Source organism: Anoplopoma fimbria, chromosome 14 (assembly GCF_027596085.1).
Source record: "Anoplopoma fimbria isolate UVic2021 breed Golden Eagle Sablefish chromosome 14, Afim_UVic_2022, whole genome shotgun sequence".
In the NCBI taxonomy this organism is placed as follows: domain Eukaryota; kingdom Metazoa; phylum Chordata; class Actinopteri; order Perciformes; family Anoplopomatidae; genus Anoplopoma; species Anoplopoma fimbria.
In genome coordinates this window covers 18,464,421-18,490,468 of record NC_072462.1, presented here as the reverse complement: position 1 = coordinate 18,490,468, position 26,048 = coordinate 18,464,421, and the positions used below count along the sequence as shown (strand labels likewise).

Genomic DNA, 26,048 nt, shown 5'->3' with positions numbered 1-26,048 from the left:
GACTGTGAAGGCCTCTCTCTCTGCTCAAACTTTGCAGCTTCTCTGAATGACCAAAGAAACTTTTGAGGAAGATTTTTATGACGATGTCATCACAAGGAAAATCTGACTGTGAAATTGATCGCACTAAAATGTTATCCCCTCTCCTCCATTCATATCCCATAATAAACTAAATCTAATTTTGGGTAAGCAGATTCTTTCCAATGTGTATGTGCCCATCACTGTATAAACATCACACACTTACTTTCTTAAGGCTTTTAAGGTTTCAATGAAACATAGACTAAAAATCCATATTGTGCCATTTATGAATGCGTGTGATGAACTACAATTTGATGATATTCACAATGGACATTATAATTCAACATTAAGATGTAGTACTTTTTCATTAAATTATAATGTTTACACAATTATTTCTTTACACCTAATGAGAGATTTATGATGAGTGGTTACATTTGTCCTAGATCTGTTTTATTTCGCCTTTCTTTGGTACATTGCATAATGTGTAGAAATGTGTTTATGTGTTCATTATTTTGCATTGAAAGTGTAATAAATAAAGTTTGATTGGGATTGATTTATGAACACTGGAATTTTGAATACCTTGAATGGAAGCCATATTAAGTAATTATTTACAACTAAGGCATAAATACGAATAAATCAATAAATGAAAAAGAATAAGAGCTGCAATGATTAGTCATGATTAGCCTGGAGCATTATTCAGCTATTTTGATAACTGATTAGTTGTAAGAAAAGATTAGTTATTTGTTTTCAGAATAAGACGCTTTTCTTTGTGTTTTGGTATGTTGTTCAAATAAAACAAGCAATTTGAATACATCACATCGGGCTGTAGGAATTATCTGATATACAAAAGGATTTATTGAATAATTGAGAAAATAATTGATTATGAAAATAATTGTTAGTTGCAGCCCTATCTTACTGAATGCCTATTTTCTAGCTGTAGGTAACCTGAGTAACATAATAAAGATTAGAGAAACCTGGCCACAATAATTAAAGTACTTTTTCAAATACATGGTATTTACCTGCAGCTGTCATTTGCACTAATGTATTTATCTTTAGGGTTGTGGCCTTTGTCTTCTATATTCTGCTATCCAGTGCAACATTTTTCGAACTTTTGCACTTAAATATGTGTTACCTTTGGCTTTTGGTTTTTATGTGTGCTTGTAAGATGTAATATTTTTTATGTTAGATGTAAAGCACTATCTTGTGTTGAAAGTGTTAAAAGTTTGGCATGATATAAATACTAACTAAATTACTTATGAAGGAAAAAAAACATCTGAGTAAATAGTTGCAAAATAGTCTTGTCTTCTTCTTCTTGTCAATTAGGTGTGAACAATGCTTTGATTAAACAACCAGAGGCTTAACAAAACAATAGATTTCCCCAGAACAAAGACTGTCTGCCTTGGATATACATTGTCCAATCAAGAAACATGATTATACACACACACACACACACCCACACACACACACACACACACCCACAGAGGCATCAGTGCTTAAGTAGACAACTTTGTGGAATCGTCTTTGCTGTTATCTGGTCTCTTTATACTTCCTGTTTTAACTCAAGTCTCTTATCAGGCTCTTATTAGGTTGCTGCATAGTTTTAGAGGAATTCAAAGAATTGAATTGACATTTCTAAAACTATGTGAAAGAACTCAAACAGGCCAGATGTCTGTTTCTGGTCAGTCCCGAACTGATAAAAGGGTGTTATATTGAGCCTCTGCTTTAGAGAAATGCCAAACACAACACTGTTTAATTTGGACCCTGAGCTGATAAAGCTGTAGATCAATTGGTTTCGTCTAGTCTAGTTTAGTTAAGTCAGCTTAGCCGCTGACCAATTGCTGTGCTGCTTTTCAACAGAATCAACAAACAATGAGAGGGAGATGTGGATTTGTCATAAAAAAGTAAGTGTTATGGGAAACAATGTGAAAGGCAAAACATTTCATTTGTCACATCCTATACAGAAAAGAAGGATATTTTTTAAAGGTACATACAATTAAATACAATCTTTTTTTTTTATCTAAAAGGAGCCTTGCGGATTATAGAGAGAAAGCTAATCAGCGAGTTCCACCTCTCTGATCAGCTAGGATTTATGTCCCCTTTTTTCTTGTTTTCTCTTTGTCTACATGAGTTTGTTAAGCTGCTCAGTTTGTTAAGCTGTCCTTTGCAGAAGTGCTCTCCTAACAAAAAGAGGAATTTAAGTCGTTTTGTTGGAGAGATAAAAGTAATCTTATTGAGTGCTTTGATGCACGGAGACTAAATAAAGACCTAGAATACCTTCTTTTTGTCTGATATTTTAGCCTGAAACACTGGCATCTGTGGAGATCATCATTTAATATCACTGAAATATCATACTTTGTTTCTATATCCAATGTCATTCATTTCTACTGAATAGTTTACAACCAACCTGCTCCAAAGGCGAAAAAGAAGCTCTTGTCAGGGTGATCCTCTAGCAGTGCCTTGACCCTCTTCCCCATCCTCTCATTCCTCTTGTAGATGAGTTCCTGTCGAAAGTAGCTGTCTATTTCCTGAGCGGTCACCTGCTCGCTGGGTGGCAGCGTCACATTGTTGAAGTTAGGGACCTAGAGGGGGCAGGGGTAATGGTTCAGTCAAGCCACAAAGGTGAAAAAGAGAAAAGTCTTTCCCAGAGATTTTCACAAAAGTAAAAGAAATTCTAGAAACAAATTAAAATGTGTATTTGAACTGACCAAGGTGAACTGGGATTGTTTGGAGGAAGAATAGCAAACATAATAGTGAGAAAGACATGGCAAGAATAATGGGAGAAAGAACAGAAGGAGTAAATTGGCGATAGTATAGAGAAGCTGGTAGAAGGGACGGTGTAGGAGGAGGTGTGGGGGATGAAAGGTTGGTCAGAGGGTTAGGGGTGAAGGTAAAAGGTCAAGGGTCGTGTCACTGGTACACTTAAAAAGGTCAAAGGGTCAAAATTACTTTTATCCTATTAACTAGATTGAAAGTAGTTAAGGTCCAATGCTACATAAGATAAGATCACATGAGATAAGATAAGATAATGTTAGATAAGATAAAATAAGATAAGATGAAACTGACCTGTGAGGTGTCATGATTGAAGATGATGGAGTTGAGATCTCCACAGTTGTAGTGTCTGATGAGGTCTTCGGTGGTGTACGGGACCTGTAGGCTTCCTGCCCTTAAAGACTCCTGCTGTAATAACGTCTGGTTCAGGGCAAAGATCACCTAGAATGAGACAATGGCATTTAGTTATTGATCGATTTGTTTTTTAAACCAGATGGAACCCCCAAAGGCTCTCTGGCCTCATAGTTGTATATTGATTCAGCAAGAGCAAGTAAACGTATATGTATGTTAAAAAATGAAGATTCGGGATTAATAATGCACGACTTTGCTCATGATCACCTGTTTCACCTCTAAAACGTATAAAATTATGAATAGGTTCATTGAGTTAAAAAACTTCCTTGAATTTTAAATTACTTAAGTAGTTCAAAACTACTCAAGGAAGTAATGTTGCTCATGTTTCCGACACTGAACGGGGATTATGGATGGAAGCTGCTTTATTAACTGACAACAAACAGATAAAAATAGGTTTCAATTCAAGAAGTAGGAAATTGGTTTCATCTGTTACAGTCGATCACAAATGCAAACCTATCCAAACAATACCAACAGTTTCCAGCCATGTTAGCAGCACTGTATTAATCATCTAAGTACCAGGAATGTCTTTATAACATCATAATCCCTCCAATAGTTATTGAGATATTTCAGTCTGGAGTAAAGTGGTGGGCCGCCAACTGACATTGCCATCCCTGGAGCCACTCAGCTAGCATAGCCATACTTCAGACAAGCATCTCACACATATCTTTTTGTTACACCTTCTTGCGTTACAGAAACCTTGATGTGATCTTAAACCCAAACAGGTGGTTACCTGATTTAGTAGTTAAAGATTTACTGAACTATATAGCAAAGTAGACAGTTTGAGTTTTCCCTGCCAAACCCCTCTGTGCTCTGCTGCAGAGACCCAGCTATTGTGTGAGCGTGAAATCAGTCAGTGTTTGGTGAGAGGTCCCTGGTGAGCCTGCCGCCTATGATCAGTACCGCGAGGACACACATATGCATAAATGCACACAAATTCACATGAACACACACACAAACACTCTGAAGGTCCTATGGTCTGCACATAGAAAAACTGAGAGGGACCCACAAAGAAACCACCGCCACTCACCTGCATGTGCTGACGTGCTCTCCCTCTGATCCCCCCCCGCCATACACACACACACACACACACACACACACACACACACACACACACACACACACACACACACACACACACACACACACACACACACACACACACACAAACACAAACACATGCACACCTTTCACCCTGCAAGCCATTGATCTTGAGCCCCATAAAAGAGGAAAGTTTGTATGGCTTATTTGTTTCTCAATGGGAGCAATCAGTCAAAGTGAAGATGTGTTTTGTCAGCTGTGAAACTATGTAAATGTGTCTACAGTATGGCTGCAGTTTTTACCATTCAGCGTGCATGTGTGTACGTAATTTGTCTGTGTGTGTGTGCGCGTGTACTCTCAGATCTTTGTCAAATGAACTCTGTATTGATATGCATACCCGTACACCGAACTTAGGCCAACCCCAAGCGGCTGTTTTTTTTTTTTTGTTCATGTTCTGCTTTCTAAGGTGCTCTGATGACACTTTTCTCTGTCGGCCGGCCCATTGTGGGAGCCGCCGTGTAGCAGAGGAGAGGAGGAGAGGAGGGCAGCCTGGAGCAGATGCCTTCTTGTCAGGGGACAAAGAACCCCTCCGTCACCCTCTCTTCTCGTCTCCCCTTGCGCTCCCTCCAGCTTTCATCGGCCGCGCATCAAAGTGGCGCTCTGCATATGAAAAGGGCCCCCCGTCTTTATGCCACGCAAATTAGCCTATCGCCGCCCCTCCCCGACTCATTTCACAAAAAACACCCTCACATCTGTGCCACGTCCGTGAAGGAAGGCCCTCATCTGCAAGGTCTCCCCTTTTTCTCAGCTCTCTCCTCTCCTCTTTTCTCCGCTCGACGTGCCTTTCAGCCCCTTAAATTATGGCTGGTGAGGGAGGAGGGGGAGGGGGAGGGAGGGGAGGGGGAGGGAGGTAGGATCAGCCATAGCAGGATAAAAAGAAAGAGAGTTTAAAAAAAATAGGGGGAGGTTAAGGGATGGAAAGAGATAGACAGGAAAAAAACACATGCGAGAAAGTGAGTGAGGAAACAGAAAACAGGAGCACAGCGAAAGAAAGAAACCCTTAATGAATGATTTCTTTCTTTCCACTGTGATCCTCCTCTTCTGTTAGTGCACTGCGGGTCAGCGGGTGCATTTTCCCACTCGGCTCCTTTCATCAGGTCCCCCTGTTTCTTCTTCTGCTCTGACCCCCTCCAGCACGCACACACAGACACACTGACACACCCCTTGCTGATATCAAAGCAAGCGGAGCCAATGAAAGTCAATAATTGTCCTTTGTCATGGAAATGCACCCCCTTGTTGAGGTGGAGTGGGGTGGGTGTGTGCATCCAGAGCAAACATCATCACAGTCGGATTCCCACATGTGGAGATTTGGAGTGTTTCGGCGGCTCGGCTGAAAAAACTTTTGCTGCTCTAGCTCGGCAGTGTGATGGCTTCGTTTGAGATTTCCAAAGAAAGTAGGGCGCATGCTTTGGTGGATAGCTTTGAGGGGAGGATGCATGAATTGCATTTAGGAAATAGTTTATCACCTTCCAAAAATCAATAGCCTGTTGAGAACAGCAATATACATTTTCCCAACCTATCATCACGTTTCCGCAAAAGCAGACTACACACTTAACACAAGCACCTGCACCATACAACTGCAGCAGTGATGCAGCTTAGCAAATTCAGATTTCATAGTCTTTGGACAATGAAAGCACAATGGAAAATTTTAATTAATTTATCTATTCCACTGATATCTCACAAATGTTCACGTCATTGGGCTACTATCAAGCTGATATCAAGCAGTCTGAAAATCTTCAATTCCATGGTAACAAATCTGGGGCATCACCCGTTACATACAAGGGAGGCACCATAAATCAGCTGAAATCTTTTTTATTTGGCAACATAGTTTTGAATTTGAGGATGAAGTTTAAGGTTTAAAATGTGTACTCTTTACTGTTTGGTTTAGTTGTAATTCATTCCATTTAGTTTGCTTTAACACAGGCAGCACTATCGAGCAGAAAATCCCACTTTTAACAGCAGGACAGGGTGACGGCACAACAGTCTGCTTTCATGCTACTTGTGTTCCATCCCCAGTATATTTTAACACTGCCGCCCTATTCAGCGTAAACATAACAAATGAAGATAAGATAACCCGAGGTATTTAATCTCAATGTGTCAGCAACACATTGTGTCTGTATATAAACGTGTAGCGTATGTAAACTGTACATGAGGTCCTGTCACTGTATGAATCTGGTGCGCTGTTAGCAGCCTATAAACACAGAGATAAACTCCTTGTATGGTAAAGCCGCTGGCTTATTGATGTTATTCTGATTGTAAGTGCTGGCAGAGGAGTTGGAGAATGTTTCAGTAACTTATTTTTCCAATTTAATTTGATAAGAAACTAAAGAGAAGCATGTGTGTGCCTGCATGCAGCTATCGTTCTATTGGTGTACTGTTTTCTTGTTTCTCTGACTGATTGTGTGCGTGTTTGTGTGTGCGAGCAGAAAAGCATGTATTTGGGATAAAACAAGAGTTTACAAAGTAGCCTGTCCACACTGTGTTGACAAACCATGTCCTCAGAGAGCCACACACACACACACACACACACACACACACACACACACACACACACACACACACACACACACACACACACACACACACACACACACACACACACACACACACACACACATATATAGCACTTGCAGCTCTGGCCATCTCCCAAATATAAATGAAGACTTCCAACAGCTCCTCTGTTTCCTGCTGACTCCCTGATGGTATCAGAGTAATACAACTCGGACAGAAAGAAAGAGACAGATAATGAGAGAAATGGACCCTCAGTGCTGATGTTATCAGTGAAATCTCAGAGGAGGAAAGCACGAAAGCAGACAGAAATAGACAGAGATAGGGATTCTAAGTTACTTATGAGTGATGTTATCAGTGAAATGTTAGTCGGAGCAGTCGGCCTGAAAACAAGACCTATCAGGAGCACAGCAGCACTGCCAGTGTGTTTTACACAGACTCTGAACTAAAGTCCTCAGGAAGTCCCACATGTACACACCAACACCTGGTTATTAACAGTGTTTTTTTTAACTGCGGGAGGTAACTTGTACTTTATTTCATCTTCCAGACAAGGTGGGGTTTAGGGACGGATTTTAGCAGCAGATTCCAGGGCTGATTGTAACAAACGGCATGGGACCAAATATATGAAGAGGCATAGGTCACTTACATTCTTTCTAGTTTCTTAAGTTTGCAAAGGTCACAAATGGATGATGTTGTCTAAACACAATCAGTTTGCCAAATACAAACAGGCAAAAATTGGCAAAATTCTGATCAAAATCTAAAAAACTATCAAATCAATAAATAAGATAAAAAATCTTGCATTCAATACGAATTTGCAAAAACATTATTGACATTTTTATACATTTGCAAAGTTTTGCCATGCCATTGGGTCAGAATTGGAAACAATTGTAACTTTGTGTCGCCGACTACAGCAGCCACCGTCTGAAAAAAAGTGAGCTCAAACATTTTCCAGTCACCTTTAAAGCCTACAAGTGGTGACAATGTGTAATTCAAAAGACATTTCTGGTGGAGTATTACCCTCACATAACTGACGACTAGAAGGACTCTTTGTTCTTTTCTTAAATTCTCCCAAAAACATATTTTGGGTGGTGGAAAATGTTGCTTATTAAGGACTTGGGGATAAAAAAGTTAAAAAGAAATGTATTTTCAAATGTGTCCACGTTTATAAAGAAATTATGAAGTAGCTAATGGGTACTGCAGCTGCAACAAATGGTCACAGACTCATTCAACAGGTATTCACTGAGATTCCCCATTCACACACCACACACACACACACACACACACACACACACACACACACACACACACACACACACACACACACACACACACACACACACACACACACATCTGCACATGCATAAATCTTTCACCGCTGCACAAGAGAGCTTTCACTTTCTGGCTGAAACCCCACCATTTAAACCCACACACCTGTCAGTTTGAGTTATCTGTATTGTTTTATGCCCTCTATCCATCCTCATATACATCTTTTTCCTCCCCAATCTCCCCTCTCTCCCCTTCAGTCCTTCCATCTTCCCCTCGAGCACATTTTCTGTTACTTTTCTCCCACCTTCTTACTCTCTCCTTCATTCATCCTCCCATCATTTAATTTCTCCCTTCCTCTCCTCTTTGATCCTTTACATTCCCTCCCTCCCTCTCCTCATATGCCTCCTTCCATCCATCTCTCCCTCCCTTTCTCTCTCCTTTGATCCTAAACATCCCCTCTATCAGCCAGGTCTTTAAAGATTTAACCCCTGCATTCCTCAGGTCACTCACGGCCTCCTCGCTGCATGTGTGTGTGAGTGTTTTCGTGCATGTAAGTGTGTATGCACCTGTGCAAGATTAGGGCTTTTCTCTGTGTATTTGTATGTACATGTATGTGTCCGTCCATGTGTACATGGGCATGTGTGTGTGTTTAAATGCTTCGTCATCGTGGATTACCGCAGCCTCTGCAGGGATCAAAGCAGACATTTGAAGATAGCTTTATTCCATTCTCAAATATGAGACAAAAGAAAGGAAATATGGGGCCTGGATTTCCTACACAGGAGAGAAAAAGAGAGGATGGAGCTAAAAGACCAAAAAAATTGATGATTTCATTGCCAAGCCACACAGAGAAAAATCCCCCGTCCTAGATCTTTGACAATAATGATGAACGAAAATTGTTTCCCCCCTCTTTTTGAAAGGAAAATCCACCCTCCGGTATAATTGATATATCCTATTGCTTTTGATCTTGAATAGTTCAATCAATGAATGCTGACATGAGCAGCTCTCTCACAGAGCCAGAGAGCTGAGGTCAGTGTGCACACATAAAAGCTTCTTCCTAAATGTGCATGAAAAACGGATTTCTCTGTATGGGATAAATCAAAGAAGGGTTTATTCTCATATGGACAATGTATTTTTAGATCTGCAATGGTTGCAACTAATGATTTTCTGAACTGATAATTTAGTCAATTGTGTTTCTGATAAGTCAATTTATCTTTTAATCTATAAATCGTAAAAAGGGTGTCAACCATCCCAGGGCCCACGATGACGTCTTGTTTCAGCCGATCAACAGACCGAAACCAAAAGATAATCAATTTGCAATAAGTAACATTTTTTCCAGAAGGTCTGACAGGGTGGGAAATGATTGTAGCACCCATGCCATGAAATTGTCAGATGATATATTGTTTCATGTGTGCAGTGCTAAAGTCTAAGTGCATGCTTTGTTACACCATGTCTGCATTTCATTCATTTTCAACAGTCCACCAATGGGGTAACACCTTTCTTTAGTCTAGCATTTATTGGCACTAACATTTAATAATTAGGCATCATTCATTACGTATATGATAATAAATAATGTCATGTACGCATCTATAGAGATATATCAGTGTTTATTACTGTACAGTATTTGTCAACAATTAGAACTTCTCCTCTTATCTGAAAACATATTTTCTATCTTTACAACTGTAATTTACTTTCAATCGTTATCCGTTTATGAACCAGGCTAAATGATGGCAAATACATTAATAAATACTTTATATCTGCTTACAAATATTACAGTGTATAGTGCCTATAAATATGGGAGGAGGTCTGTTACATGTGATCCCCGTAGATCACACTAATGGCCAGCTCACAAACCACATGTAAATGTAGCGGTGAACAGTTCTTCTCTTTCTTTCTGTGTGTTCCCTCTGTTTCTCCCTCTTTATCTCTGTCCAAAACCTCCCTCCCCCCCTCTCTCTCTCTCTCTCTCTCCTTTCTCTCCCTCCTCTCCTCTCCTCTCTCTCTCTCTCTCTCTCTCTCTCTCCCCCTCTGTAAAAACATTGTGGGTTGCATTTACCTTGGTGCCCGGACGCAGCCAAATATTTAGGCTGTCACAGAGAATCAGCCTCAAACCAAATGGCTGGAGTTCTGTGTTCGTCTGTGTCTGTGTGTGTGTGTGTGTGTGTGTGTGTGTGTGTGTGTGTGTGTGTGTGTGTGTGTGTGTGTGTGTGTGTGTGTTGTCTGTGTGTGTGTGTGTGTGTGTGTGTGTGTGTGTGTGTGTGTGTGTGTGTGTGTGTGTGTGTGTGTGTGTGTGTGTTTGTGTGTGTGTGTACTGGGGATTGTGGTGATTGAAATGTCAACTTCTCATACCCTCTACTCTAACCTGCTTCACTACACCCTAAACAAGCTGTTGATGAGTCCAAACCAACAAATCCTTAGACACAAACATGCAAACACTACATGTGTACACATCTATTATGATACGACATTTGACGATTGAAATAAACGGTTCAATGACTGAGGAAAATATGCTAAATATTTGGTGGTTCCAACTTCCTTAAATGTGCAAATTGGCTGTTTTAAATCATTGTAAATTGCATGTCTTGTAAATTCCAACATGTCACATCTTTGAGCTGCTGGACATTTTATAGCCTGAACAATAAATCAAAGTAAAGTTACTGATAGATGAATCCGTAATTAATATAATGTAATCAATATAAATGTTTCTGACCCTACTGTCAATCACTCAATTTGATTATCAATTTAAGAAAAAAGGTTTTAAGCCTGACAACATACAGCGTTGTAAACCTTGGCAACCACACACCGTTCACAGTCTCTGTCTTTCTGTATGTCACTCTTCCTTTCTCTCTCCTATACATAGACACACACACACACACACACACACACACACACACACACACACACACACACACTTACAAAACCCCACAGAGCAGCCAGCCAGCCACTCAGTCCATCAGTCCACTAAGAAACAACACGAGGGTCTTGAAAACACAGTGAGCCACAAGGAAAACAACCATCAATCTCTATGACTTGTCCGTCGACTGAAGGAACGCTGTTAATCTTCAGGACGGCACGAGTCAAGAACAACACAGTTTCATGCCAAGATTCAAACCAATGCAGCTGCGAGCACTTAGAGTGGATACACACTGCCCATCCACATATTCACATTGTGTGTTGTGTTATCACGCAAACAGGGAGAGAGGAGTAAACAAGATCAAGATTATCCGAAATTCACGGAGGAAAAGAATTGCCACGTTGCAACCGGTGACAGCCCAAAAGATTCATCATCACCTGCAAACTGCTCTTCAGTGTCTCTTTATTTTTATGTTCTGTGCATGTCAATAGAGGAGCACATTAATATCTGTACAAAAATAATCTTACTGTATTGTTAATCTATTGTTTCAGTTTGTGGACACATCAGTTTTTTTCTTTGTATGGCACACAAAGTGTATAGTTTGAGGCCAGCTGTCAATCTCCAGCAATGAAACTGAACCAGGTATTTATTACTTTTGGGAGTACTATAAGCATGCTTCATATTTCAGGACAGCACAGGTACACATAGCTTCTGCTAAGGTCAGACAGTTTGACCTCTTTTCTGTTGTGATAATATTTGAATTAGCAACCAGCACCGTTGGATTAACTCAGAGTGGTACAAGTAACTTAAACGCATTGTATTTTTCATTTTATTACGTTGTTATTTTCTATGACAAAATATCAGAACCTCCAAGATGTCAAAAATAAAGTCAAATTATTTTTTTCAAAAAAATATTCCAACTTTATTCTCCACAACTCAGCTTGTTCCCTAGCAGTGGTCCTAATACTTTCTTGTAATTTTTCTTATTTCCCTACTTGTTAATTTTTCTATAGCTTTCAAATATTTAATATTTGCTCCAACAGACCGGTTTGCACATACATAAGGCATACAGCAAAGGCCATTGTCTTCAAAATAAAAGCCCTGCAAACATCGTGATTGGCCGGCTATGGTTATGCAAATTTTCTGTGGGAAAATGCATACTTGTGATTGGAGGAGAGTATTACCTATGGCATTTAGTGGAGGGCGGAGCCTGTGTGAGGTAGAACAGGGCTGTTTGTTCATCTTATAAAAGTTAAGATTTTGGAGCCACATGGTTTTCACAGGACATTGACAGTTTTGAAGTTTGAAGGGGTTTACTTTTAGGAATTAAAACATTGTTTTATTTACATATGTGTCTTATTATTAAATAATATCTATTGGATTAACATTTCATGTCTTTAATTGCTTTGTCTCAGATTTTTTGATTTTTTTAGTCTAGTTGATACAGCTCCTTTACGTAACTCTGCATTTGGGCTTAAAGACACCAGATCTCCAACCGCGCAAGACGATGGTTGGAGTCTGCTGTGTTTGTTGTCCAGCAACTGGACAACAAACACAGCAGACAGCAGTGCCAGAAATAAATCTGCAACTTTTGACTCTGCAGAAGTCAGATAGAGAGAGACAGCAGGAATCAAAAACCCACACAGCGCTGCAATTTCTTAAACCACTGTTCCAGACTCAGCACCAAAGCACCGCTGGCAAACCACATGGAACGAGCCACACACACACACACACACACACACACACACACACACACACACACACACACACACACCAGCACACAGCCATGCACGTTCAGATTAATATGCATGTAAACACGTTCCGTCAGCTTGCATCAATTCCCTTATTCTAAACAAAAACACTGACTCAAAGCACATTACCCTAGACCTATAACACCAATGCAAATCCTTAACCTCACACATGCAGGATGAGTCTATGTCATGGAAAATAGGGCTTTGCATCCAAACCATCTGAGAAATGCATCTGTTTATTGTGGTGAGAGACTGATCAAGGCGAAAACAATACTTAGAGACAGACAATGGGAGGATAGAGAAAAAACGCCTTTAGGGAAGAAAGAAGAGAAAGTGATAAAGAGACATAGGTGGAAAGATGGAAGAACAGAGAGAGTGAGACAGAAGAAAGGGAGAGATGGTTGTTGTTGTACAGACGTCTGCCACGACCCGCAGCCTCAGAACCACAGACGTATAAACGGCCAACAAAATATGAAAATCATCTAAACATCATAAATGTGTTGGGAGTTCAGTTTTCAGAAAAGTGTCCCTTTTCATTCACTGAGGATGGTACACAAATAAACATGCTCCTGTCATGTGAGATTGCGACCAAAATAACAACTGTCAAAGCTACAAAAACGGCACGGGATACACTAAAAAAAGAATTCCACTCATTTTAGATCAGTGGAAGAAGTGCTGTGGGAGGAGAGATGAGGGGAAGACGAACACCCAGAGACACAGGGACGAAGAGGGGCTTGCATCTGACTTTGGATCTCGATTTGGGGATGTAACTGCAAAGTATTCTTAAGAATCAAAACCAGGTATCTGTAGTGTGGCTATAGTGACACAAGCTCAGTAACATTTTTTTCATCATATTTGACCATGAATCAATTAGTAAGTGTTAACTGATGAATCAATCTCTAAGTCTCTTAAATTCACATTAGAATTTCCTACTGTCCATAGAGATTTCTTCAAATTGCTCGTCAAACCAACAGTCACCCAAAACACAAAGAAATTTCATTCACAACGATACAAAAACTTCATAAAGGATTTAAAGTTTAAAGGACTCAAATATAAAAATCTGTTAATTAACAAGATTAAGGGTTTAAAGTCATTCAAGCAACTCTGTGAGGCTGCCTTTAGGCACAGTAGTGCTTTGAGCTTGAAACAGATGATCACCTTAGTCATTATTCTTCATCCTCTGGGGACCATGAATTTCTGTACCAAATCCAAAAGTTTAGATATTTCTTTCTGACCAACCGACACACCGACATTGCCATTCTTAGTTCCATTCAGCTAGAAAAGTTTTAAAAGTTTGCATATCCAGAATGGTGTCCAAAGCTATGGAAATAACAACAAGGTTGTTTAAACCTTTGTAGAGTGACTGAAACAGGGAAGACACACACACAGAGAGAGAGGGAGTGAAACAGAGTGGTGAAATGAGCTGGGGGGCCAAACAGTGGCGTTGCTGTTAAGCTCTCACAGGTTTTATGATCTCAGCCGCAGCTCAGACAAACCCCCAAAACATAAACAGTCTTTGCGTAGAAACAACCCTGAAAAACCTTCATCCACAGCGTGGAACTGACTCTGGGTGGTGGGAGGAATCCGATACACATGTTTATGTACGTGTTGGTCTGACGTGTGGATGCCTGCTCAAATACTTAAAAACATGTGTGCGTATAATAGCTTACATACACCTCCATGTGATCATAATTATGTGTCTCTTTGCGTGTGTCTGTGTGTATCAGGTGCCAACACTGTCTTTGATGTTTTTAAATTGAACATGTAGTAAATTGTATGCATATATACAGTGGTGGAGAACACTAAAGAATATAAAAAAATAAGAAAAAAATAGTAGTGTCTCCATTAGAAGTCAGAAACATTATCTATTATAAACATTTGCTCTCTCTTGCCAAGGATTAGATAAAAAGAATGATACCAATCTTACTGTATAGCTGTATGGTAAATGTGAAAGTAAAACTAGGAGACTTAACCACCCAGAAGAACTGCTAAAAGCTCGTCCAATCAACACGTTATATTGTTTTGTTGAAGCGTGTTAAGTTAAGTGGAGGCTAGCAGTAGCTAAATATTTACTGTGCAGGCACGACAAACATTCCCAAAATATTGAATCACTTCTTTAAGAATCGTCCTAATCGTCCAAAGATAAAAGTTGTTGTTGTTATTTTCAATCACCATACATGCACATGCATGCATACATGCACACACACTCATCATTAGGGGTTAAGTCTGTGAATGACAAATGGTTTTACAAATGCATGTTGTTAATAAACTTGTGAAAAATAGTTTAAAAAATGACCACAGGTGGAAACCTCAGCGTCAGAAGAGTGAAACCAATGGTGAAATTACCTAAAACTTGCATTCTCTACTGCTCTCTACTTGATTAATGGTATAATTTTAGTAAAATACACCATCTCACCATTAGAAGTCAGAAACATTATCTGCTACTTGCTTCATAGGAAACTTCTTTGATAAACACACAACCACACACTGCTAGTTTATCATCATCACTCCCTTTTCTCTCCTTTACGGGTGCAAAAGAAGTCAGAGCAGTGGACCATCACATTTCCAGTTATGTTCAGACCAATATCTGTCATACAAGACGCAAAAAACTATCAATCAAAGGGAAATGTATTCCACTGAAATGATCTTATCTAGAAGCTACAGCTACAGGCCGTTTGAGTTGGCAACACTATTTTCAACAGTTTCTTTTACATGCTGGAAGGGAACTATGTGTAGATCATGTGATATCAAAATCTCCACTGCTGTTTTGCAAGGTGGCAAATAATGGTACATGGAGCGTCTGGAACAATATTGAGCATGAAGCAGGACAACTCAAAAACAAATTCTACATTCAGGACTATTCAGGAATATAGATTGACAACAGCTAGAATGTGCTCCCATATGCTTTGGGCTTCATGGTTGTTGATATTCCTGATGCTGGACATCTGCCTATGTTCCTTTCTGGCTGATCACCTTTGCATAACACCAATGAAAGTTATGATTGGTTGGAGCTCAATGTGATTCACGGTGTGAATAATTACCATTTGCCACTGCAGCACATTACATTTGACCTTTCAGCCAAATTGTTGAAACTACTATCCAGTGAATTATCCTACAAGCACACAAACCTGTACATTTCGAAACACTAACACTAAGAACACTAACTTGACAAGTTACAGATGAGCAATCACATGCATGTCAGAGAGCAACTTGGCAGTGCTGGTTGAAAAACTCAGCTGTGAAAGACTCTCCTTCATCTTACTCCCAGTACGTGTGTGATATTTGCTTGTCTGGGTCTAAAGTCTGGTCAAAAATTCTTTGGGGAACAGCAAAGTCTCACTAAACCCTCATGTGTGGTGCTCACCTGTGAAATTCCACTAAAGCCACTAAAAATGTAGACTGGAGCCAGAAAGACACAAGTGGATTGATGGCAGCTCAGAAACTATGTGGTCCTTCTGACTGTAGTTCAAATATTGTATGCTTAAAAGTGTTTTATCAGCATCTGTATATTCATGTGGAATCACTACAGTAACTACTCATTTGTATCACTTGGTTTTAGGTTTAGTTAGTAAAAGCACTATTGGGTAAACTCTGAAAAATAACCACCCAAAGAGTCTGAGGTTTCAACATTTCTTTTCAGAAGGCTGCCTCAAAGCAAATAGTAGAATAATGAATCCTTTCTCCCTTTTTATGCAGTCACAAAAAAAACAAATTAATGTAATCCTGAATCAAGTGGCTGCTGCACAAAACCTTTCCACAGGTTCCAGGTGACACTCTGTGAGAAAGCAGAAACTATTAATCCTCTGTGTTGCAGCTTGTGACAGCTTTGGCCTCGTATTGCTCGGCTGAAGTCCAGCCAGGTTTGGCTCATTTCTACAGGCACTGATTTAATGCACACCAGCCACAAACCTGGCCAGTACAGAGAAAGCATAAGTATATCAGTGGCAATTTATAAGACTTCATGTTAAACTGTGGGAGGTAAACTCTCATATGAAACTAACTAAACCCCTATCTTAAAAAAGCGTATTTGTCTTTAATTTATTTGTGTTTTAATTTGAGCATAGAAACAATGATAGGCTACAGAAACAAAGTTAATTTTGAATATGAAAGTGACTCTAAAAACAGCTGATGGTTTCAGGTGTGTCATTTTCATTAATGGAGTTAAAAGTTATGTATGTGAAAGTAAGTTTAGGTTGGTTACCGCATAACTGTTCGGAGGTTTTAGCATCACAGTCATCTGAATAATTGAATATTATTAGACCGTAAACACCAGCATTAAGCTTTTTCCTTCTGATCCACATGTTCTGTAGAGAAGATAATGATTCCCATCTTATCTGAGAGCTCTCATGTCTGGGACCACCTTATTCTGTTAGCATGTAGCCCTGGACCCGCTGTTCACATTTAACATTGTTTTAATACAACGTAACCAATACCACACAAACATTACAGCCGAATCTATTGTTACAGGAAAAATTGAAGTGTGGTGTTGAAGTTTTGGTTGCCCTTAACACTTTCACACTATGTGGCAGTATGGAAATTTTGTGCTAATGCTACTGCAACTGATACAGTATCCAAACAAAACAATACCAGCTTATGACTCTTTAATGGCAAAACTAAATAAGTGACAAGAGTAAGTGTTAATAGCAAATGCTACTGACAGCCATTAGTCAAGTAAATGCTAATGCTATTTTACAAGTTTAATTAACAAGTGAAAGTGTAAAGCCCGGGAAAGGGATGAATCAATGTCCAGCCTGCAAATAAAAATATGGATTTTGTATGATTTATGGGGAAAAGTAAATGTCTTCAGTCATTGTAAGTTGTTACCTCTGTGTTAAAACAATGGAAACTCCACACATGGTGCTTTGTGAATGTTTTCAATGAAGGATTAACTGCTATCGGCTGTGTTTGGATGTAACAGAAGACATCTGCAAACGTGAAATAGTCTTGTTTTTTTCAGAATTCAAGTATTTTGATACTGTAGTTTACATTATGCAAATTTAAGTTGTATTAAACATGTATTGATATAATTTACTTTATTCCCCAAATAGAGCATATATAGAATTCCTTAATTTACTTTATTCCCCAAATAGAGCATATATAGAATTCCTTAATTTTTATCAGTCACATGCTAATTCTGTGCTGATTCAGTGCTCATGGCTTAGTCATAACAATGACCCTGGGGGCCCCGGCCACATTCAGGACAGCAAAAATGTAACTTACACAACAAAAGAAGGAGTGATGGCCGCCAAACAAATTGAAATTAGCATATTAATGACTGTAATTGCTGTTACGTATAACTTACATTATCTTTTAATGTGAGGAGGTTGCTGTTAGTGAGTGTTAAGTACATTTGTTGATGCTGAGCTTTTCTTACTTAAATTAAGGTGGAGGAGGCAGAATCACAAATGTGTTTCAGTGCTTCTCTGTGGGCGGCTTGCTCTTTGCAAGCTTTCCATTCACAAACAGTGAATGGAAAACTACCGGCAAAAACAAAGCAGTGGCAGTGATATTTGTTATTTCAACTGTAAATACATCAGAGTTATCTTTGATTTGTTTAATTTGAGTTATTACACATTAATCTTTGGAGTGGAACTAGTCATTGATTAATTAATTAATTAATTAATGAACCGTGTTATACTTGAGTGTTGCCTTGGATCTACTTGGTCAACTAAAGCATTACCAGCAAGGTATATCATTTACTGCCAGTTGGATGTGAAGGCCTCAATATGTCTTTGAAAAGTGCAGGTCATTCATGATGATAAGGATAAAGTAACAAGCACTTGAATTTTTGAGGTATCAAACAATAGCAAGGGTGCAGTCCAATGATCGTGCTATGAAGTTTTTCATAGCACGATCATTTTTCTGACCTGGTGTTAAGTCAGAGAGACAAGCTATTAAAACTCCATTCGAGCTGCAGAAGCCTGCGTTACACAACCAGGAAAAGCCTGCAGCAGTCTCCAGAAGTCGGACTCTCCTCCACTGGAGTGCATTACTGTATAGACTTTCAAGGTTCTACAATCTTTTTCTTGGCACACAGTTTGCACCATCCAGCTGCCTCCTATCCACTTTCAATCAAATAAACTTGAAAAACAAAACGTTGCAAATGGGTGGACATGCACAGGAATGGAAAATCTAATTTGTGAAATTATTCTACTTTGATATGACAGCAGCAAAGAGGTGGGATTTACTCGTGATTTTGTGGAAAGTGTTTTCTGGAAAACGAACATACCCTCTCCTAAAAATGCTCCTAATGCTGTTTCAAACCATCTTATAATCAATACAAACTCGTGGGGTTATCTCTATCAATAGTCCATGCAGCAAACAAATTACACTAATGACCTTTAAGGCTTTTTTTTGTTCAATCAATTGTCCTCGTGATCACTTGTTGACAGACCCTGTGCTTCAATCTCTGTCTGTTAAGCTTTTTGGGAAAATGGGGTTTTGAAAGTGAGATGAACTCAGCGTCTTTTGTCTCCGGTGTCGTGTATCCAGACAGATGGACAGATAATGTCAGAAATCTAATATGGGACTGTTTGGTCAACAGTGAGGAAGAAATCAAGCACCTCAGTGCCACATGAAACCAGGGACTTGAAGATAGCTGTGAGGACATGTTGGAAATTCAACCATAGAACTGTATGCACGCACACACACAAAAATGTTCATTCATACACCAACATGAACTCTTGCATAAATGCACAGAAATGCAGATGTGCACAACACACACAGACTCAAACAATAATAAACGGATACAAGCAATTATATGATCAAATACACACTGGACGAACACACAACCCACTGTAACTGAGCATGGAAAGTGTACTCCCTTTGATCAGAGTAGAGTGAACAAAGGAAAAAAATAAACAACTTGTGAAACAAATTGCTTCCTGCAATATAATTGAGTATAAATGTGAAAAAAGTAAGCATCTTAGCAGGTGTATTTATGTTACAGGACAACATCTTTCACTTTAATCTGAGTTACTGCACAAAAATCTACTCTTTTTCTGGTTTTAAGAAATTACATTGCATGTGTTTCCTATAAATATCTCATATGATGACATTTACTTGGAATAACTTCATTGGTTATTTTAAAATGTCCACATAATTCATCATTTGTCTAAATAACAAATGAATATTCTTTAAGCCAAAACATACCTTAATGAACTTAATATATTCAAGCCTAGGTTAAGATTTATTGCATTTTTTGTCTACCCATGTGAGCACATGTATACATTTCATCACTGCAGGCCCTTCTGCTCTGGTGATCCCTGAATCAATTGGTTCTTTCCAGTGGGACATATGAGATTTAATCAGATTTGCTGCCAGGGTATTGCTGTGTAATACTGTCATCACGCCAGCAAGCTTCTCTCTCTCTTTCTCCCTTACACACTAACACACTCATTTGCTCTTTTGCCAAGGATTAGATAAAAAGATTGATATCAATCTTACTGTACAGCTGAATGGTAAAGTTGAAGGTAAAACTAGGAGACTTAACCACCCAGAAGAACTGCTAAAAGCTTGCTAATCAACACGTTATATCTTGTTTTGTTGAAGCGTGTTAAGTTAAGTGGAGACATTCCCAAAATATCGAATCACTTCTTTAAGAATCGTCCAAAGATAAAAGTTGTTGTTGTTGTTATTTTCAATCACCATACATGCACATGCATGCATACATGCACACACACTCATGATTAGGGGTTGAGTCTGTGATTGAGAAATGGTTTTACAAATGCATGCTGTTAATAAACTTGTGAAAAAGCACAGGTGGAAACCAATGGTGAAATGACCTAAAGCTTGCATTCTCTACTGCTCTCTACTCAATTAATGCTATAATTTTAGTAAAATACACCATAAAGCGTAGTATGCTTAAAGGCGGGCTTACTGTGATCGACAGGTCGCTACCACTACCAGAGCCATATGCGACATCTCTACGTCAATCGACCGCAGTCAAAATATGGTAACTTCTGTTCATTTGTCGCTAAAATCCAAGATGGCAACGGCCAAAATGCTGAACTCAAGGCATCAAAACGGCAGTCAACAAATCAATGGGTGACGTCACGACAACTACGCCCACTTATTATGCACAGTACCAGGATGATGTACAGAGTGCAAGTGGAGGGGTGCATTTGGAATGAAATAACCTTATAATCAGCTGTGCATTTTGTGGATGTATTGAGAGCCTGAAAAATAGTGCACCTCTTTCTATTTATTCAATTGAGAATGAGGTTTTTAAATATAAAATCACTTCTGGATGTAATTGTGACACCAGGAATTTGAATCGACTCAAATCGTAGGATTCCCAAAACTTCCCACTCCTACTCATCATCATTATAATCATCATTCTCATTTTGCCGTCTGATCTTATTACAGAGGCTATTGAGACAGATTTTCCTCAAGGGTAGCTTGGCCAAAGCACTGCCCTTGCCGGGCTGGAAAATAAGGACAGCCATTGTACTGTCCAGAAAGTCAAGCATGTTTGTATAAACCAAACACTTAGGAGTCTTAGCCATCCAGACTGCTCAGGGTGTGGGAGTTTTGGGATGCTCACACTTTGTGACATCGTCTTTCCTGTCCAATGAGTTTGGTACAGAGTGAACCGTCTGCTCTCATGTGACCTCTCAGACCTGATGTATGGGACTAGACATTTTCCCACAAATCTGCTGAATCAAAAACAAACCGTACTTTGATTTATTCGATTTAAAGTTTATATCCACTTACCAAGAGAGCTCTGCCTCTTGCTGAAATTGTTAACATACTTCATCTCACTGTGTGGAGGACAATGGCAATATCAGATGTAAAAGTTTGATATAGGCTCGATGTGTTTGTTAAAGCCACATTTAAAGAGGAGCCTTTTCTCTGAAACTGGGTAAGGAAATGTCTTAATTACAGACAGGCGGGAAGATATGACTGGGTTAATAGAAGGTTCAAGATGTTGGTTTTGTTTGGATTACATCAGACCTTGCCCCTTGAAGCCCAGCAAATCCAGAGACATGTAGTTGAAGTGCAAAGGAAACATCACAACTGAAGTTACAAGGCTGTCAAACAAAGGTAACGTCATGATACCTGTAATGTAGACGGAGTCACGCCTTCCTTCCTTAATGGCTCTTCTACTGATCTCAGTCCACATCTCAACTCTCCCTGTTCCAGTAACTCCTCGTCATGAATGAACCAAATGGGCTTCAAACATTCCTTCCCTGTTCTCATAGACGTACACTGAGACCTGCATTCATCACCTCTCCATGCACCATTACTCCCAGTGATGAGAGGAAAGAAACAACACTTTCATTAGCAGGTCTGCTCCACTGAGGTGTGGAATGTCCCGCGGGTTTCCAACAACAGTGACAGAGAAAGCCGGCCTTCATACGGCCATTGTTGTCCTCAACAAGCTCACTTAGTGTAATGGGCAAGGCTGAGCCTGCTCTTCAAAAGACGAGGGGCACCGTGCAAGAATAAGAGCAGTCATGCTTAGCCAGATTAGGGATCTGAGTTTAGAAAGTATAATTCATTGTGGTTTACAAAATAATGAGCTCAATGGGCTTAATTTATAGTGGCAGGCAAAAATGGACACATCACTTGAAAGATGAAAAAACAGCACCCTATTTTTTAAACGCATTAAGCTATCTTACAGCCTATAACTGAGACAGAATTTTAGGTTTATATTAACAAGCAAAAGGCTCAACTCTGCTGACCAATATCTCAAATGCCTCTGTATGATCAAAAATATCCTACCCAAGAGCCAAGTCAGCAGATGATGGTGTCATTATCAAACTCCTAAACATCATGAACAACTATACAAACTGTGCTATAGAGGTAATGTGAGGCCTATTGTCACCTCAAACGTCTTCTAAACTAGATTGCCATATGACTCCAGAACAGCCACCACGATTCTCCGCTGTGGAAATCATACACAAAGACCATTCATCCAATCGGCTGTACACAGGCTTTAACAGAAGAAGGCAAGGAGAGACATTTTCCCAATTTCAATACATGGAATATTCAATTTTCCATTTGCCTTCCACTTTCCTCTGAAGTCTGTTTCATGCCAGATGTAAATGGCCAGTGAAACATTACGGAGACTATTGCAGACCGTAAATATGGTTCACTAGTTGTAGCCTCATTAAACAGAATTTTCAGTCAAGAATGGCGTCTGAGGCGGCAGCATTGTTTGACCAAGTGTGTATCTCACTCATCACACTCTATCCGGACATCTTACACTTGAGTTGAGCTAAAAGGATTTAAATGAGAACTGTGAAAGAAAATGTTGACTGAAATATCAAGCGGGCTGCTTCAAGCCAGCCCGGTTAAGGCGTCCATCAAGCTGCTGTTGATTGGATTGAAACCGAGTGTGGAAATTATGGAGTGCCAAGCTGTGTGCTGGGCTAGTGCAATGTCAGGGTAGGGGTGGTTTCTGAGACACTAGAATCCATTGTTGAGCCCTCTGGAGGCCTTTGTGGATATAATTCAATGAAAGCTGTGATGATGGGAGGTTTCTCTCTCTTCAGAGACCTGTTGACAAACCCAATTTCAGCCACCCACTTTCTTTCTGTGATATCCATAGTAACATGTCCCCATGTTTAAACAATTGTTTAAACATGTCTTACAAAAGACCAATATTACCATTATGAAAATGATTCATGATGGCCTCCTCCTTAGGTTAGTGTTCACCCTGGCTGTAACTATGGCTGCTATATGCATAGGCTCTGAAGGTATGTCATAGCTGACCTACGCCTCCTCAAGACTTCACATTGTGCCTACGGGAGCTGTGTTTGGCTGCTTGTGTTTTATTTAAATTAGTTAATATAAGCACTGCAATTTCACTGGCATATTCTCCTATTTAGTGACCAGACAAGGCAAAAGTTACCAGGATGCAATTTGTGCCTACGTGTGTAGCCCGCAAAGTGAAGCTGACCAGTTACAATGGGGATTACATCAATGGGTGGAATATGACACGGGACTACAAATTACAACCTGTGCCATAAGTACCTATTTTGGGAATACCATTAACATGAATCCAGCTTTAATGGAAACCAACAAAAGAAAACGTGATGCAAACCCTGGTCTCCAATGTCACAGTCAGACACTTTCTATAACAACATCCCCTGCCTTTGCTTCTTAGAAAGAACAGTCATTTTTTGCACAACCACAGAAAGAAGAAAGTCTCTTCCAGAAAAAATTAAAGTTTTGTTGCATCTGATCTGCCATAAATGAGACAAGTGTGAGAGGATCTGAGGAATAATGACTTCACTGTTAACCTTGTGAAAGTGCTTCCTCGGCAGAAGTGCGTGTGTGTGTTAGGATCACAAGCTAAATTCTATCATCTCATCGCAGACAGTCAGAGGAAAAAATCTTCACTCCTCGCACTTGTTAGCTCAAACTCCATGTGTTTATCATGACATAAACATTGTCACATTCTTCATCTACGACTCAAGAGAATGCCAATAAAACTGCTGCAGGGTGGTTTTTGTCAGAGACCTTGTGCCTGAAGGGCCAACAAGGCCTGCTTTAGAATAACAACACTTAAAGCTTCCTGGTGTTAGGGTAAGTGGTCAAGTGTAATCCCCTTAGCTCCTGACCAGCATTAGCAAAAATTTCTCAATAATACACAACATGATTTCATAGTGACTGCTGCCTTTGAGAGATGTTTGTAATACTGAAAGGGTCACCGAGGAGCACAGACAGACAGGCAGACAAGGGGACTTACCAGGATGCAATTTGTGCCTACGTGTGTAGCCCGCAAAGTGAAGCTGACCAGTTACAATGGGGATTACATCAATGGGTGGAATATGACACGGGACTACAAATTACAACCTGTGCCATAAGTACCTATTTTGGGAATACCATTAACATGAATCCAGCTTTAATGGAAACCAACAAAAGAAAACGTGATGCAAACCCTGGTCTCCAATGTCACAGTCAGACACTTTCTATAACAACATCCCCTGCCTTTGCTTCTTAGAAAGAACAGTCATTTTTTGCACAACCACAGAAAGAAGAAAGTCTCTTCCAGAAAACCTCAACAGAATTAAAATAACACAAGAAATTGTTGCATCTGATCTGCCATAAATGAGACAAGTGTGAGAGGATCTGAGGAATAATGACTTCACTGTTAACCTTGTGAAAGTGCTTCCTCGGCAGAAGTGCGTGTGTGTGTTAGGATCACAAGCTAAATTCTATCATCTCATCGCAGACAGTCAGAGGAAAAAATCTTCACTCCTCGCACTTGTTAGCTCAAACTCCATGTGTTTATCATGACATAAACATTGACACATTCTTCATCTACGACTCAAGAGAATGCCAATAAAACTGCTGCAGGGTGGTTTTTGGCAGAGACCTTGTGCCTGAAGGGCCAACAAGGCCTGCTTTAGAATAACAACACTTAAAGCTTCCTGGTGTTAGGGTAAGTGGTCAAGTGTAATCCCCTTAGCTCCTGACCAGCATTAGCAAAAATTCCTCAATAATACGCAACATGATTTCATAGTGACTGCTGCCTTTGAGAGATGTTTGTAATACTGAAAGGGTCACCGAGGAGCACAGACAGACAGGCAGACAAGGGGACTTAAGTGTGCTGGTTTGGGGAACAAGGTTCCTTTTTTTTTTCAGGTAATTTCAAACTTGAGTCATTATGATCCATTTTTCTTTAATAACAAAGAACGCGGCGGAGCAAGGCTGAATGTTTATACAGCTGATTATTAACACCACACCTTTCTCCACTGGACTACGCTATGGCATAGGGAGGAAAAGACAAAACTAAAGGCCTCTGTTGTAAAAAATAAAATGAATGTGGAGCTATACGTTCGGTCATTTGTTTAACACATCTTAGTGCTGGTGAACTTTAGGAAATGTGAAGCCGAGTAGATTTGGCATTGAGTTAATTAAAGCAAATCTAAACAGTTTTAAAGTGAGACCCACCAGCTGCGTAATGTAGCAACCCTGACAACTGAAACACACCCTGGATGCACCATAGGATTACACCAATCCATATTCTTCTCCCTCTTTACCAATTCCAACGATCAAAATCAGCCAATACCAGGTACCAATCTGATAGAAGTGCTCTTTTTTTCCCACTGCGTTTTGCAGTTTTATAAACTGAAAAAAATATCTTGCCACATTCCACAAAGGAGTTGTTTGGCTCCACTTTATGGAAAAATGCACCACATTTCTTTTGTAAAAAAACTGGTTCGTGTCATAGGTATATTGCACTTCAAGTGTGCACTGGTCATTTGGTGGTTTTATGTCCACAAACAAGTCACATAATTTGAACTGTTCTTTGTTGAGCTTCTTCTGCCTGGAATATCCTCCCCACCCACCAACATCAAAAGTTGTTGTTCAAAATTCTTTCAGAAAGTATTTTTAAAAGAAGGATGAATCTCACATAGATGCTA

At 39.6% G+C, this 26,048-nt stretch overlaps 1 protein-coding gene across 1 annotated transcript in view; it reads right to left on the bottom strand.

The window, feature by feature from the left end:
• Nucleotides 1–26,048, bottom strand: part of trabd2a (TraB domain containing 2A) — a 53,061-nt gene that overhangs the window by 24,219 nt on the left and 2,794 nt on the right. Inside the window, exons 3-4 of the mRNA XM_054613069.1 lie at nt 3,079–3,225; nt 2,420–2,594 (exon numbers count right to left, since the gene is read on the bottom strand). Of these exons, the coding sequence (XP_054469044.1) occupies nt 2,420–2,594; nt 3,079–3,225 (322 nt within the window). The remainder of the gene's footprint in view (nt 1–2,419; nt 2,595–3,078; nt 3,226–26,048) is intronic.